This window comes from Capsicum annuum, chromosome 11 (genome assembly GCF_002878395.1).
Source record: "Capsicum annuum cultivar UCD-10X-F1 chromosome 11, UCD10Xv1.1, whole genome shotgun sequence".
In the NCBI taxonomy this organism is placed as follows: domain Eukaryota; kingdom Viridiplantae; phylum Streptophyta; class Magnoliopsida; order Solanales; family Solanaceae; genus Capsicum; species Capsicum annuum.
Window position 1 is genome coordinate 26120613 of NC_061121.1, and position 17777 is coordinate 26138389.

Here is a 17777-nt window from a genome sequence, read left to right on the forward strand (position 1 = left end):
GGCTTGAAAATGGTTAAATATAGTGACTTTAAAATGTGAATTAGTTAATTGAAAATAATTAAGTGTAGTGACTTGAAATGCTAGTACATGACTTGAAAATGGTTAAGTATAGTGACTTGAAATGTCAATTAGCTATTTGAAAATGGTTAGAGTGTAGTGACTTGAAATGTGAATAAGTTATTTAAAAATTATTAACTGTAGTGTCTTGAAAATGGTTTAGTGTAGTTACTTGAAATAGTAAACTTGTGACTTGAAAACGGTTACTAGTGACTTAAAAATGGTTAAGTTTAGTTACTTGGAATGTGAATTAGTTACTTGAAAGTGGTTAAGTATAGTGACTTGAAATGAATGATTAAGTGTAGTGGCTTGAAAACGGTTAAGTATAGTTATTTTAAATGTAAAGTAGTTACTTGAAAATGGTTAAGTATAGTGACTTGAAATGTGAATTAATTATTTGAAAATGGTTAAGTGTAGTGACTTGAAACATGAATTAGTTATTTGAAAATGGTTAAGTGTAGTGACTTAAAATGTGTACTAGTGACTTGAAAGTGGTTTAGTGTAGTTACTTGAAAATGCTTAAGTAAAGTGACTTGAAATGTTAATTAGCTATTTGAAAATGATTTGAGTGTAGTGATTTGAAATGTGTACTAGTGAATAAGTTATTTGAAAGTTATTAATTGTAGTGACTTGAAAATGATTAAGTGTAGTTATTTGAAATTGTGAACTTGTGACTTGAAAATGGTTGAGTATAGTTACTTGAAATTGTGAACTTGATGTTTGAAAATGGTTAAGTGTAGTCACGTGAAATGTGTGCTAATAACTTTAAAATAATAAAGTATAGTCACTTGAAAATGATTAAATATATTGACTTGAAATGTGATTTAGTTAATTGAAAATAGTTGTGTAGTGATTTGAAATGTGTACTAGTAACTTAAAAATATTCTAAGTGTGGTGACTTACCATGTGAATTAGTTATTTGAAAATGGTTTAGTGACTTAAACGTGTAGTAGTGACTTGAAAATGATTAAGTGTAGTTACTTGAAATGTGAATTAGTTATTTGAAAATGGTTAAGTAGTTACTTGAAACGGCCAACGTCGCTTTTTGTCTTCATTATGAAAAATAAAATGCGACGGCCAACGTCGTTTTTTTCTTCATTACGAAGAACAAAAAGCAACGGCCAATGTCGCTTTTTGTCTTTATTATGAAGAACAAAAAGCGACGGCCAACGTCATTTTTTGTCTTCATTATGAAAAAAAATTATTTTTCTTAAAATACGACGGACAATGTCGTTTTTTCTGATTTTTTTTTATTTTTCCTTCAATAAAACGACGCTATACGTCTTTTTTGTTCATCATGTGTTCTTCACATGAAGAACAAAAAACGACGCATAGCGTCACTTTTTCTAAAAAAGTAACTAATTTTTTTTTAAAAAAGCAACGCTGTCTGTCGTAATAAGAGCGACGAATGCCGTCGTTTTCAAAAAACAACGTCCCTTTTTGAGACGAAAAAAAGCGACGGATTTTCATCGCTTTTGCCCAAAAAGAAGACGCTGGCCATCGCTTATTGACATTTTTTAGTAGTGCGAAGTAACCTGCATTGTTGTTGGTTGTTTTAGGGGTATTTTGGTCTTTTTCTCACCCTAAAGTCATATACCACAATTTAAAATATGGTTTAAATGATATTTCCCATTATTCTATCAGTTACTCATCTCTCCTTCTCCTCTCCACTCTCAAGAAAGAAAAGTTAGGGTTTCTTTCAATAACCCTTGCTTCCAAAACATAGATTCAAGATTTCACAATCATTGTTCATCAAAAAGGTATGTGGGACTAACCTAAATTCCATTGGCATAAGTTTTACTATTTTTATCAAGATTAAAGATCCCCAATCATGTTTATAAAGAAGGGTTTTGAAATTATCTTGAAAAGTATGTATCATGAAGTTGTTTTGAAGAAATTATATATTGTCTTGAACCATTTTACATGAAATTTGAATATAACTATATATCTATGTTTTGGTTGCAATGAAAAGTTTGATTGAGAGTTTGAATGATAAAAACTCCCTCTCACATCATGATATTTTCGATTTCAAGTGTTATGGGTTGTTTAAAGGCATGGATTTCTAAAAGAAAAACAAAAGGGTGAATTCTTGTTTAATGATCATGGGTTGATACTGTTTATAACATGTTGAGAGAGTGTTTTTGCATGATAAATGTTCATTATGTCAAATTAAAAATTTTCATGGGTTTTGAGTAATGTAAATATGATATGGCCACCTTATGATTATACTATTGAGAGAATAGTGTTTTGATGTAAACTCAAATAAAAATCTATTACATAACTCTATCTCACTTGATGTTTAAATACTAAGGGTAGTCATTAACATGATAATAAGTAAAAGGGGTTACAAATATGATATGATATGAATTGATTGACTTGCAAGTCAGGGTATGCCAATAACCGATAATGACATGCCCTTAAAAGAATAAGTATTGAACGTTTTGAAAGTATGAAGTGTGACTTTAAAGAACTAAAAATTAGGCTTAAGAGAGCTAGTTGGTTATCCGAAGAAGGCGTTTAAGTGTAAGGGCTCATCGCTGGAAATCATAGTTGCCGATGCGGGACTTATGATATATTATCCTACATGAAAAGACATTTAGGACATCTCACATGGGGGGATTTCCTGCGGTGTGCTCACATAGAGGGTATCACCACTCCAATACTGGGTTACTTGGATTTTCACCGAGTTAAGGGCGGGTTCCACATAGCCCGTGGAATTACAGATTTGTAGGGTGTACCGACTAGCTAAGAAGAATAATAAAGAGTGAGTCAAAGTGTTCAAAAATTGTTTTGAAGTGCACTAAAGGATGCCCATGTATTTTTACTTGCATTGTGTTCGTGGTTATTATGAAATTCTCTCATCTATTTTGTATTAAAAAACATGTTATTTTTGGGTTGTTTCATATATCAGTACAGTTGTATTGACTACCTATATTTTTGGATCTTAGACACAGTCCTGGGATCCCGTTAAGCAGTAGATTGGTTTGTCCAAAGCTTGCAGTTGGTGAGCCTCCCTTATTTCGGAAGGCCTATTTTATGAGACATTGTTATTTTATTTGTTTATGGTCTGACTGGGGGCCTTGTCCCAGCTTTCAGACAGATATTGGTCTTTGGTATTGTTAGAGATTTCGCAGACTGGTGTCGTGTGTTTTTGAATGTTATAGATTAAATTTAGTATTGTTTAGTTGAAGTAAGAAAATGACCATGTTTCTGTCTTTTTGTCTTTCCATGATTGCCAGATAGAAATGAGTGCTCGGGCCTTCATGATTCGGGATGTCCATCACGGCCAGGGCCTAGCCTCGGGTCGTGACAGTTTTTCCAATTCAACCTAGGTATAGGATCTCTAGTCCCCAAGTTGGGTTTCCTCACATATGACTCAAGATTCAATAGGATTCAATCTTATCCCCCTCGATGTGCTCAAAACCTTTTCTCTTGCTAAGGTCTTAGTCAATGGATCTGCAAAATTATCACAAGATTTAACATAATCAACATTAATGGTACCATTTGTCAAATATGATCTCACATTATTGTGTTTTCTCCTTATAGGTCTGGATTTATCGTTATAATAACAGTTTTGAACTCTACCAATTACAGCGGTGCTATCATAATGAAGTAAAATAGGAGAAATTTATTTTCAAAATAAGGTGTTTGAAATAACAAATCTCTCAATCAATTTGCTTCTTCACTAGCTGAAGGTAAAGCAATTAGTTCAGCCTCCATGGTAGAGTTAGAAATTATAGTGTACTTCTTAGACTTCCAACAAATAGCACCACCATCTAAAGTAAAACACAACCAGTGGTGGATAAGGAATCACTTGACAAAGTGTTCCAATCCGCATCACAAAAGCCTTTAAGTACAACAGGATATTTTTTATAGAGCAAACCATAATTTTTTGTTCCAATTAAATATCTCATCACTCTCGTTATAGCATGCCAATATTCATTACCTGGCTTGCTAGTAAACCTGCTAAGTACTCCTACTGCATATGCAATACCAGGCCTAGTGCAATCAGTCACATATCTCAAACTTCCAATTATGCTAGCATATTCCTTTTGATTTATAACATCATTTTCACTTTCAACAGGAAACAAGTGAACACTAGAATCAAATGGAGTTACAACATGTTTGTAATCAAGGAAATTATTTTTTTTCAATATTTTCTCAATATAATGTGACTGGTCAAGGAAAATTCCAACACATGTTCTAGTTATTTTTATTCCTAGAATAAAATTTACCTCACCATGATCTTTCATATCAAAATGGATTCTACGAATATTTTTAGTTTCACCAATAACATTCATGTTAGAGCCAAAGTTTAATAAATCATCAACATATAGACAAATAATAACATGCAAATTATTCCAAGACTTATGATATATGCACTTATCACACTCATTTGTGTAGACCCATTATCAATCATGCAAGAATCAAACTTTTTATGTCATTGCTTTGGTGCCTGTTTCAAGCCATATTGGAATTTATTAAGTTTACACACTTTGCTTTCTTAGCCAGCCTCAACAAAATACTCGGGTTGTTCTATGTAAATCTCCTTATTTAGGTCTCCATTTTAAAAATTAGTTTTTACATCCATTTGATGAATTTGTAAATCAAAAATTATTGCAACATCAACTAAAATTCTAATGGATGTAATTCTAGTTACCGGAGAAAAAGTATCAAAAAATTCTAGGCCTTCTAGTTGTTTAAAACCTTTATCCACTAGCCTAGCTTTGATTTATCAACAGACCCATCTGGTTTGAATTTTTTTATGTAAGACCCATTTACAACCAATTGTTTTACAATCTGGTGGTAAATCAACTAGCTTCCAAGTCTTATTAGAAATTAGTGATTCCATTTCATCATTTACAACCTCTTTCCAAAAAATAGCATCATATTAAGAAAAAACATCTTTTAAAGTGATATGGTCATCTCCAATGTTAAAAGCATAATAATCAGGACCAAAATCTTTTTCTACTCTAGTTCGTTCACTTCTTCTTAACTCAAAATCATCATTTTCTTTATTTTTAAAGTAGAAGTAGAAGAACTAGGTAGTGAAAAAATATTTTCTTTAGTCCTTAGACCCCTAATATTTTTAGAATCAAAAGAAAATTTATTTTCATGAAAAATAGCATCGCCTGATTCTATTATCACACTATCTTCGAGATTAAAAAATCTATAGGTTGTACTATTTGAAGCATATCCAAGATAAGCACAAGTAGTAACATTTTTACCCAACTTAGAGATTTTAGGATCCATTAATCTTACATAGGCTAAGCAACCCCAAACTCTTAGATATCCCAAATTTGGCTTATGACCTTTTAATACAAGTACAATCGTGATTGTAGACCAATACATAAAGACTCGATCTCGGGTGGATGCCCAACCAATGGAAAAAGATTTGAAGTGTAGAGAACAATTCCTAACACTCCAAATCCATCCATTATGCACACTCCAAGGCCGTCCCTTTGCCATGGCTCATTAAGGGCATTTTAGTTATTTTGTAATAAGTTGTAACCTAGGATATAAATAGAACATATTAGGTCATTTTCTCATAACTTATATAATATTTTGAGAGCTCTTTGAAAGCTCTTTGAAAGTGTTCATACAAGTGTGGAATCACTTGTGTTGGTTGCTTGTTTTGAAATGTTGGTTTCTTGGGGATTCCATTCCCTTGAGGTCACCGTAAGAACTTGATGTTATTTGTATGAATTCTTGGGTCTTAGTGTTTAATATACACTTTGGTTCATAGTGTTTTTGCATTGTGCGTCAAGTTATCTATCATTCTATCTTATTATTGTTGTTGTGTTCATTCTCGATTTTGAGTGTCCAAACCTGAGTCCTTGTTGTGTCATTTTTGTTCTTGTTATTGTGTTGTAATCTTAGTTTGTGGCTCGCTGATTATACGTGTTGAACACCTTAGAATCTTGTTGTTATCGTGTTTGTATTGTTATTGTGTAGTGAATCCGAGAGGGGTCACCAAAAGGGGTCCTCGGTTCTTCAAATCATGGACTATTTTGGTGTGTGTTAGTTTATTTATTGTCGATCTGGTATCATTTGGTGTCAAAGCATGGCTTGATTTTGTTCCCAAAAGATCAATCTTGGGCTAGCTTGCTTGAAAATTCAAAAAAAAAAAATAGTATTCTTGAGTTTGGATCTTGGCCGAAAGTTGTTGTGTTCTTGTTGTGTTTGGCCAAGACTTGAACATTAGATCTAGGAGTCATTTTGTTTGTATTGGTGTTTCAAGTGTTAGTTTTCTTCATCATTAACACTCTTGAGTCAAGATGTAAATTTGAGCTTGCATTTGTTGAAGTGTTGTTGTGAGCTTAAAGCCTTAGCCGATTGTGTTGTCATCTTAGTAGACTTGGCCGTGACTTGTTGGCCTTGTTTTTGGGATTGTTGTGTTCTTGGTGATAATTGAAGTTGTTCTTGATGTTCTTCATCCCTTTCAAGACTTGTTAAATAAAGTGAATACTATATCATAAAGTTGAAGAGAAAAAGGTGAAAGCTTGTTAGCCTTGAAAGATTTACCATCACCCATCAACTAGTCAATCACTTCCCAACAACTTTCCTTGTTTTAAGGAAGATGGTACACAAAAGTCAAGTCTTCCACTTTTGAATTTGACAAAAGGATTTCAAGACTTGTTTCCCTCCTAAATCAATTCCTACCAATTCCAAATCACAAATGTTCAAGACTTTCAATTTTGGAAAATAAAATTTGTTAAGACCGCAACCAATACTTTGCTTCCACGTCATATTTTACTGTTCACATGACAAATTTAGGCTCAAATTTCTTAGTTTCTAATCTTTGTTTCTTAGTTGCAGTTTGTTGATTCTATTATTGATTAACAAACTAGTAATTATCTACTAGGGTGTAAATTAGTTTTTGGGTCTGTTTATTTGTGTCTATGTTTCTTTGTGTGCTTTTATCTTTTTGAAATTCGTTGTAGTTTCTTGGTTAAAGTCTGTACATATTTGCTTTGAGTTGTTTCAAAAGAGAATCTATTCTGACCTCGAGCCCTAATTGGTACCAAGTAATCTCCTTGGAGTATAAACGAGTTACCAACATAAACGAGTTACCAACACCTGTGAGGCCAATTGAAATTTCAAAGTGTGAGAGCTTGAGAGCGTATGAGGATGTTTTCTTTTCTAACATTAACTAGTTTGTTGATTTTTGTGTTTTTGTTTTAGAATTTCTTTTGTTATGAACTATGGAGACCTTAGTAGCCGAATGGAGAGAATGGAAAAAATAATGGACCGAGTGGAAGGAAGAATAGAAGGGACGAAAAGCTCTTTTTGCAAGGAGTTGGAAAACTTGATAAAGAATCCAAGCCTTCCTAATCAAGTTCCTATGAGTGGACATGCTACACATGATCTACAAGGTAACAAACTAACTTTTTCACTCTAGTGAATGAGGCTAGTAGCCAACAAAGTGTGAATGGTAGTTTGTCTTTAGGTGAGCCGAATGTGCCTCCATTTGGTGATGATAATGTACAACTTGAGATTGTGGATACACTAGTTGATCCATCTAGTGTTGAGGCCATTGTGGCAAGTGATAGTATATTGTCTTATGGAAGTCATGAAGACCAACTTGTGTGTAAAAATAGTGATGTTGAACATGTTGGCTGAATGACTAAGGATGACCCTCTAATTGTTTTTGTTGTTGACCATGTTAGTTTAGAGGGGACATATGATCGTATTAGTGGTAGTATTGGGGAAAGGAAGTGTGTCCTAAACCTGTGCCCATGGATACTTCACCCATTGTGGTGATGATGTCTCTTGGAATGACTTGAATGTGCATGGAATGTATGGCCTTCCTATCTCAATTTTCAACTCTATTTGTTATTCCAAGAAGAGTCTGTGTTTTCCACTTGATAAGCAACTCTTCTTCTTTGTTTCTTATCACGCTTATGTGGATAGACTAGTTGATTCTTTCTTGGAGGGGTGTTCAGGTAAGAGAGAGATGCGGTATTTAGACATGGCTTCTTACGATTGGAAGGGTAGTCTACTTCCTAAAAACTCCTTGCTTCTATCCTTAGTTTTTCCAACATATGATGGTTTGCTTGGTTATGTTGTTAATGGAGCTCCCTTGCGGGTAATTCTTGATGTTAGTCTTAGCCAATTTCTTTGTCCTTTAAATATTGACTTTTCTTCCAATGTCGTGAAGGATGTTTGGTTGTATGTGAAGTTTAAGCTACGTTGGCAAGATGATATGATTGATTACACTAATCCTAACCCTCATACCTTGAGGAACTTGTGTTTGCTTGTCCTTTTTATTGTCTTGCAAGGTTCGGATTCGAGGTCGAATCCTTTTTCAAGAAGGGGAGAATGATACAAGTACGATCGTGATTGTGGACCAATACCTAAATACTCGAGCTCGGGTGGATGCCCAACCAATGGAACAAGCTTTAAAGTGTAGAGAATAAGTCCGAACACTCCAAAGCCATCCACTATGCACACTCTAAGGCTGCCTCTTTGCCAAGGCTCATTAAGGGCATTTTAGTCATTTTGTAATAAGTTGTAACCTAAGATTTAAATAGAACATATTAGGTCTTTTTATCATAACTTAATGATATTTTGAGAGCTCTTTGAGAGTGTTCATACAAGTGTGGAATCACTTGTGTTGGTTGCTTGTTTTGAAACGTTGGTTGCATGGGGATTTCGTTCACTTGAGGTCACCGTAAGAACTTGATGTTATTTGTATGAATTCTTGGGTCTTAGAGTTCAATATATACTTTGGTTCATAGTGTTTGTGCATTGTGTGTCAAGTTATCTATCATTCTATCTTATTATTATTGTTGTGTTCATTCTCGGTTTTGGGTGTCCAAATGCGAGATGTTGTTGTGTCATTTTTGTTCTTGTTATTGTGTTTTAATCTTAGTTTGTGGCTCGTTGATTATAGGTGTTGAATACCTTAGAATCTGGTTGTTATCGTGCTTGTATTGTCATTGTGTAGTGAATCCGAGAGGGGTCACCAAAAGGGGTCCTCGGTTCTTCAAATAATGGACTATTTTGGTGTGTTAGTGTCTTCCTTGTCGATATTGTATCACATTTACACAACTCAAAAGGAATTAATTTGGTCTTTTTATGAGGCACACGATTCAACACATAACAAGCAATCAAAAGAGCTTCATCCCAAAAACTTGAAGGTGCACAAGACTCAATTAACATGACATTAGTCAACTCAACCAAAGTTCTATTCTTCCTTTCCGCTACACCGTTAGATACATGAGAGTAAGGAGGAGGAGTTTCATGAAATATACCCAATGATTTAACAAAAGAATTGAACTCACGTGACTCATATTCACGGCCTCTATCACTTCTTATTCTTTTTATTTTTCTATTAAACTGGTTTTCAACTTCATGGAGAAAAGTTTTAAAATTCTCAAATGCATTACTTTTATATTTAATTAAGTAAACATATGTAAACTTAGAGAAATCATCATTGAAAGTGATAAAATATCTATTTCCTCCACGAGTTAAAATTCCACCAAGTTCGTAAATATCAGTATGAACTAATTCTAATAATTTAGTTTTTCTTTCAACTTGAAAATGAGGCCTTTTTGTGATTTTGGATTTTCTACAAGCCTCACATTTTTCAAAGTTCTTTTTTATCACTAGAATTAATCCTAAACTACTCATATTCCCACATAAGAATCATTTATATGACACAAACGAGCATGCCAAAAATTAGTAGAAGAAAACATATAAACAGAAGTAGTTGTTTTATTCATTTCAACATTCAACTTGAACATACCATCACATGCATACCCCTTTCCCACAAAAATATTATTTTTAACAATTATATATTGATCAAATTCAATAATCTGTTTGAAGCCTGCTTTATTAAGAAGAAAACTAGACATCAAATTTTTTCTCATGGAAGGATTATAAAGTACATCTTTTAATATTAATATCCTTCCAGAAGTGAAAATCAACTCGACATCTCCCATTCTAAGCACTTGAGTAGTATGTGATTCTCCAAGTATGATGGTTTTGGGCTCCTCAAAATTAGTATATTTTTTAAACCAGTCTTTGTCATAACAGACATGACGGTTTGCACTAGAGTTAGCTTCCATCCATCAATATTCTCCACCATGTTAATGTTTGTTATCACTGTCGCAAATGGTTCTTTGGTAACTTTTGCCTGAGGTGTAGGCCCATGTTTTCAAAATCTACAAAATCGAGCAATATGCCCACTCTTGCCACAGATAAAGCACGATCCTTTTTCTTGTACATGTTGATTTTTTGCTTGGTTGTTTTCACCATTATTGTCCTTGGGATGTCTACCACCATTTTTATTGATTTTTTTCTTCTTAGGCTTCAAAGTATTATTTTTGTTAGTTTTAGGAGTAACATTATTAGAAGAAGTTAAATTTACCTTCGGTGTTATGTTGTTCTCTTTTGTTTGCAAAAGTGCATCTTGGCCCTTGCTTCTTCTTCCATGCGGATTCTCATTATCAAAGTCTCAAGAGAAGTTTCCTTTTACTTGTAGCACATAGTTTTTGAATTCCTTCCACGAAGGTGAAAATTTATCAATTATGTCACAGACAATAAGATTGTTTCCAATTTTGACTTCCTCGGACCTGAGCTCGCCAACAATCATTATAAAGTATTGAGCTTGGTCTATCACTGATTTGTTGTGTACAATTTGAAAATGGAAAAATCTCTAGCCGCATATTTTTTCGTTCCCGCCTCCTCGGTGTCATACTTACTCTGCAAGGCTTTTCAAATTTTCTTTGCACTAGAGTAAGTTCTATCATAATAATCATAAAAATTATCAAATAGACAATTAAGAAGAAAATATCGACACTTGTAGGAGTCACCATCATACTTTTCAATTTTCTCTTGAAGAGAAATAAGTGCATTGTCAGTCATGGAAGATTTATCTACTTTTTTGGGTTCTTCTCAGTTAACACATAAGAAATGTTGAGAAGACTTATGTAGAAAAGCACTTTACCCTTCCACCTCTTGAAGTGAGTACTGTTAAATCGAAATGGCTTGTTAAAATCTCCCATCTTGACATCCGTGAATTTTTCAGTTGTTGCCATTGAATCTCATTAAAATTGTTGGTGAAATTACAATAAAAATTACAACTAAAAATTACAAATGAAGAAAACAAAAGACTATCTTCTTCTTCTTTGGCTGAGGCGCAGATATCTCGCTCTCTTTAAGGAGATTCAAGCCCACTGCAGCAAAATATTTCACTGGTCCAGTAGTAATCTTCTTGACTTGTCCCTCTAGGATACAATAGCGTTTTTCTCAAAGAACAACTCTGGACAAGAGTTTAGTTCAAAGCTCCACAAAAAGAACACCCCCTTCAACTAATGAACTCTTTTTTTTTCTATCTTTTGTGAACTCTATATAATCTTCTAGTATCCCAAAAACATGCAAGACCACCTCTATTTATAGGAAAGGAATTCTTCCATGCAATGAATAAGAATCAATGATGGTAGTTAAGAGGAAAGATCAATGGAATAGAGGTTACATGGGTTACAAGAGTTACAAGAAAGAATGAAGAATATAATAGTAGAAGTTACAAGAGTTATAAAAAATTTATGTCTACATTCTACCTGCCACACCCCTTTTAACAAAAAAAAAAGAATTATGTTGAGTTTGAAAGGATTTTTATTATTAAAATGACAAAATGAAGATTTGTTTCGAAAAGGATTCATTTCACAATTATATTCAAAATAACTATTTGATATAAATTTAGTATGCCAAGTCACCTTTGGGAAATCTTTTTTCAAAATGATTTGACTCTTTAAAACTAGTTTGCGAACAGAGATTCCAGTTAAGGAATTCTTTTGACCGAGGGTAAGGTGTTAGGCACCCCTCGATCCCGTGGTTCGGCCACGATCGCTTTGTGGAGTATATCAGCCAATTCGACACTAAGAGTGTATAACGACATAAACACACAACAATTAAACAAATAAACACAAACTAAATGAATTGCAAAAATATAATGTCCAGTCCAATTATGCAGTCCCAAAATAGGAAAATGCGGAAATATAAACCTACGCTAATCTACACTAATCCTAAACTACGCTCCAATACTTTACTCGATGCCTCGGGCCTTTATCACGGACGTCCTTCAAGTACAAAATACTTTGGTGAATTCCCCGATGAATAAGTACAATATAATCTCGAGGCGTTCCCTGGAGAATGAATACATCTTCAAATCTTATGCTATAAAGTAGAAAGAAACATTCACACGCATATTCAAACATTCAACAAAACACCATTCCTAAAATTTACTTACCTACCCAACTTACCATTTGCCTACCCGTTTCAACACATCATAATTCTATCACGTTCAATATCATCAATACATCAAAATTAATCAATGTTTATTTTATCAATTCTAACATCCGACCCTAAATTTCATTTTTAACACACAACTTCCATATGAGACAATTATCCAGACATTAACACCAAAATTTGTATCATGATCAATTGTTCGACATCAAACCATCACGAAAACACACAATTATAATTAACAAACACATAACCATAGCCAATTCAACAAATTAAGATAAAGAAGATAAAGAGCAAAAGTAAAGAATTGGACCTTTTAAGTATTTTAGAGTGAATTATAAAGAGAATAAAGCCATTTCGGAACCTCGAAGAACACCACAACCCGATTATAAGCCAACTCCAATACAAAAAATTATGAAATATGATTTGAACACAAAAACCACGATGAGAAAAGAACCCCAAAAACCAAAACTTACAAGAAACAACCGAGAAAACTATACACTCGAAGCTCCGATAAACTCAGATAGCGGCAAATATTGATGGAGCAAGGTAGATCCCGATGACTTTTAGCATTTTTTAGTCGTATTCACCTAGAAAACCAAGGGGAACGGGGAAATTTAGAGGATTTCAGAGCTGGGTATGTTGAATAGACAAACTGGTCACCAATTCTAGTGAAAATTTCATCAAAAATTCTCAAAAAAGGACCGAATTCTCCCTCCCCGATCTCTCACTCTCGATCTTCTATTTATTGTGTGTGTGTGCATGCGATTTATGCATAGGTGTTGGGAGCAAGAACAGGAAAAGGGTCAAGCCCTCCAAATTATCTTTGTGTGTATTGGTAAGGAGAAGCAAACAAAGACAAAAAAAAGTAGTCCCTGGATTGCTCTTTTTCTGTGTGAATGATAATCTCTATACCCTCTTCATTCTCGATTTCCTGTGTGTATATCCTCTCCTAGTGATTATTGTGTGCTCTCTCTAATATCAGTGAGGTGTGCGTGCCTTTTTCTCCCTCTTTTCTTTTTGTGTAATTTCCGTGCCCCTCTCCTTTGGAATTGTATCTGTGTGTATTATATGTGGAAATATATATGTGATTGTGTGGAAATTATGTACAACATGTGGGTCCCACGCGAATAAGTGTGTGAGCAGAGTGAGGCATGTTTTTTTGTGTATATTTAATGAAAAATGAAGAGTGATGTGTGAGGTTGCATGGTGAGGTGTCAAAAGTGTTATGCATTTGATCATTTTTAATCCCTTTTTTGGGGAAAAATTATCAACTAAAAAGAAGTATATGGTAAGGTTAATTAAATGAGTAAAAATATTTTTGGGGAGGGACAAAATTATGTGTCTACATCATGCCCCCTTTGGATGTATACACAAAGTGTTTTCATACAAAGAAGTAGACAACGAGATAGAATTTATCCCGATCATTATTCAAAAGAATGAAATAAAAAGGAAGGAGGGAAACCAATCTTGATTTTGGACATCATACTCATCCCAATTTGTGTGAGAGTCAAGTCACCGGTATCTCAAAGGGTGCAAGGAGAAGGACTATACTGAGTTGGAGAGTCGAGTGAGATTGCATCGAGGTTCTGATCCGCGGCTCTGTCATTACATCAACATGAAAATTATAAGTTAAAACATAAATGAAATCACAAAAAATCTGTCTATGCAGCTTCTTTTGGACTCTTGACTAGAGTTTCATCACCCTATTCTTTAGGAGGGCTCTGACTTGCAATTTCTTCAACTTGTCTCTTGACTTTCAATTTCTTCACTTTGTTGCTTTGACTTTCCATTTATTTGCCCTGCTCTTCAGGCGGGTTCCTGACTTGTCAATTCATCACCTTTCAATTTCCTCACCCTATTCTTCAGGCGGGTTCCTGATTTGCTATTTCATCACTCTGTTCTCCAGGCGAGCTCCCAACTTTCAATTTTATCATTCTATTCTTCAGGCGGACACCTGACTTACAATTTCATCACTCTGTTTTTCGAGCGAGTTCTCGACTTTCAATTTCATCACTCTATTCTTTAGGTAGGCTCCTGACTTATAATTTCATCATTCTGTTCCCCGGGCGAGCTCCCGACTTTCAATTTCATCACCCTGTTCTTCAAGTGGGCTCCTGACTTACAATTTTTCTCACTCTATTCTCTGGGCGAGCTCGTGATTTTCAATTTCATCACCCTGTTCTTCAGGCGGGCTCCTGACTTGCATTTTTTCTCATTCTGTTCTCTGGGTGAGCTCCTGACTTTTAATTTCATCACCTGTTCTTCAGGTGGGCTCCTGACATGTAATTTTTCTCACTCTGTTCTCCGGGAAAGCTCCTGACTTTTAATTTTATCACCCTGTTCTTTAGGCGGGCTCCTGACTTGTAATTTTTCTTACTTAGTTCTCTGGGCGAGCTCTCGACTTTTAATTTCATCACCTTGTTCTTTAGGCAGACTCCTTACTTGTAATTTTTCTCACTCTGTTCTCTTGGTAAGCTCCTGACTTTCAATTTCATCATCCTGTTCTTTAGGCGGGCTCCTGACTTGCAATTTCCTCACTCTGTTCTCCAGGTGAGCTTCCAAGTTTCAATTTCATCAACTTGTTCTTCAGGTGGGCGCCTAAAATCAAAATCAAAACTAGAACAAAATTGTCCCAAACAAAGATTATGATAGAGAAAGATTTAATTTTTTTGAAAAATAAAGTCCCATTTTTCATGAGGGTCCTGAACATGAAGCGAATTCACGGATATGCTTTCCCAACGCTAGCTGAACTTAATGAACAAAACTTTGCCCCTATTTCATAAAACAAAAATTTGTTAGTTGAAAGCTTAGTGGTGGCTTATAGAACTTGGCTTCCCAGGCATCTGCTCCAGTGCTCGTTCCTTTCATCTTTATTTCAGATTGCTGACACTTGCTCCTATCTTGTCGCATCATTGACCCAAACCCAGATTAAGGGAGATAACTTTGACTCAAATACCAAATTTCTATTTTACCACGCCTTTGAGATACACCTTTTAAAACCTGATATTCCCACGAATCGAGCAACCTGTCGGTTGATAGACTTCCTTTGATTTATTTTGAATTGAAATCCTTTCTCATTTGTTTGACACAGACTTGACTCAAAATGTAAAGAAATGATGGTGACTTTTATTTTGATAAATTAAAAAAACAAGATAAAAATATGAATATGTAAATGAAAGAAAGAGGCAATGTCCCTCTTTGAAAAAGAAAACTTATCTGAATACAACAACCAACTCCAATGATTATGACATGCATTTGGGATTAAACTGCCTGGTTGTTGAGTTCTTGCCTTTGCCGCCGAGTCTCTTTTTCAAACCCATTGGACTCATGCACCTCATTCAATTGACGATATCTTGAAAGATTTTCCCCAACAAACCTCTTTCCTTTTTATTTCTCTCAAACTCGTCATCACCTTATGGTGCCCGTGGGGGATTTTCACCAATAAGACTCTCTCATTTTTTATTTCTCTTAACTCACCATCGCCTTATGATTCCTGTGAGGGTCTTCACCAATAAGACTCTCTCATTTTTATTTCTATCAACTCACCATCACCTTATGGTGCCCGTGAGGGTTTTCACCAATAAGACTCTCATTTTGTTCTTCATGTTTCCCCATGATGATACGAAAAATATAATGCCAAAAAATTTCCATATATCTATCGCAAGTTCAGCCTCAAAATTCTCAAAGATTGATCTAAAGGTCTTTCTTTGATTGTAACTTGGCTTTTGGATATGGTTAAAAAGAAGAGATGTCATGAGGCTCAAACAACACTTGAAGTGGGGTAGGACTTACAACTTTTGGAATCAACTCGAACAATGGAAATTAACTCATGCCCCAGTTTTGTTGACTAGGTGACTCTAAATTGTTTATTTGATTGAACTGAGCCCCGGGTAGGGCAGCCTACGTATCTCACACCCCAGAGAGAAGAATCAGGTCATACGTAGTTCCGATAACTTGTTCTTTGTTTTGATTTGATTTTTGTCTCTCTCTTGTTTTCTTTTTACTCTTTCTTTTATTCTTCTTTTCTTGACACTTTATCTTTTGACTCTGTTTTGATTCCAAAAGAGGGTTATGAAAGAAAATAGAACTAAAGATCAAATGGGGTAAACAAAGGATGCCATAATCTTTGGATAGCAGAATAAAATGCCTTCATCATATCAATCTTAAAAAATGCAAGTACTAAACATGCAATAGGACCGACAAAGGATAAAATATCATACATAATATCTTTTGACTGCATCAACATTGATAGCCATTTCTGTCATTTGCCTTCTACATCTGTCATATAAAGCTCCATTGGGCAACACTCTCTTCACAATAAAGGGACCTTGCCAATTTAGGGAGAACTTGCCTTTAGCTTCAACCTAATGAGGGAGGATGCACTTCAATACCAATTGACCAACTTCAAAATTCCTGGACGTACCTTTTTGTTATATGATCGAGCCATACTATTCTGATACAATTGGCCACAACATACCGACGTCAGCCTTTTTTCATCAATCAAGCTCAACTATTTCAGTTGGGTTTTGACCCACTCATCATCATCAATCTTTGCTTTCATAATGACTCAAAGAGAGGGAATTTCAACTTTTGTGGGAATGATTACTTCTATCCCGTACACCAATAAATATGGAGTTGCCCTTGTTGAAGTACGAACAGTAGTACGATAACCTATCAAAGTAAATGGCAACTTCTTATGCCATTGTCTAGACCCTTTTATCATTTTTCGAAGTATCTTCTTAATATTCTTATTGGCATCTTCCACGGAGCCAGTTGCCTTTGGACGATATGGAGTGGAATTTTGATGTGCAATCATAAACAGTTGGCATACTTCTTGCATTAAATGACTATTGCTATTGGCAGCATTATCTGTAATGATCATCTTGGGAATTCCAAATCTACAAATGATGTTGGCATGAACAAAATCTACCACCGCCTTCTTTGTTACTCACTTGAAAGTTGCTGCTTCTATCCACTTTGTAAAGTAATCAATGGCCACCAAAATGAATGTATACCCATTTGACGCTTTTGGCTCAATTGGTCCAATCACGTCCTTCCCCCAAGCTACGAAAGGCCATGGAACAGACATTGCGTGTAACTCAGAAGAAGGAGAATGTATCAGATCACCGTGTACCTGACATTGATGATATTTTCAAACAAAATGAATAGATTACTTCTTCATAGTAAGCCAATAATAACCCACTCGAAATATCTTCTTTGACAAGACATAACCATTCATATGCGGCCCGCATACTCTGAAGTTTATTTCAACCATCATCGATGAGGCTTCTTTTGCATCTACACACCTCAAAAATCCTAGATCAGGGGTTCTCTTGTATAAATTCCCCCATTTAAGAAAAATCCACTAGCCAAACGCCTATTAGTCCTTTTTTTATCACTGGTGGCATTTGTTGGGTATTCTCCGGACTGGATATATCGTTTGATATCAAAGAACCAAGGTTCTC

General features: G+C 34.9%; 1 protein-coding gene across 1 annotated transcript; it reads right to left on the reverse strand.

The window, feature by feature from the left end:
* Positions 1-16879: 16879 nt before the first annotated feature.
* LOC124888811 lies at positions 16880-17401 on the reverse strand. Its single transcript, XM_047400099.1, has 2 exons — positions 17265-17401; positions 16880-17165 (listed from the first exon to the last, which is right to left on the reverse strand). Exons 1-2 carry the CDS (start codon positions 17399-17401, stop codon positions 16880-16882), a joined length of 423 nt encoding a protein of 140 aa, XP_047256055.1.
* Positions 17402-17777: the final 376 nt, after the last annotated feature.

Excerpts from the sequence above, each read along its gene's own strand:
- LOC124888811 (XM_047400099.1), bottom strand. The coding sequence starts at position 17,401 with ATGTCTGTTCCATGGCCTTTCGTAGCTTGGGGGAAGGACGTGATTGGA. Across the intron at positions 17,166-17,264 it reads ATAGAAGCAGCAACTTTCAA|CAATAGTCATTTAATGCAAG; the intron begins GTGAGTAACAAA and ends TGCTGCCAATAG.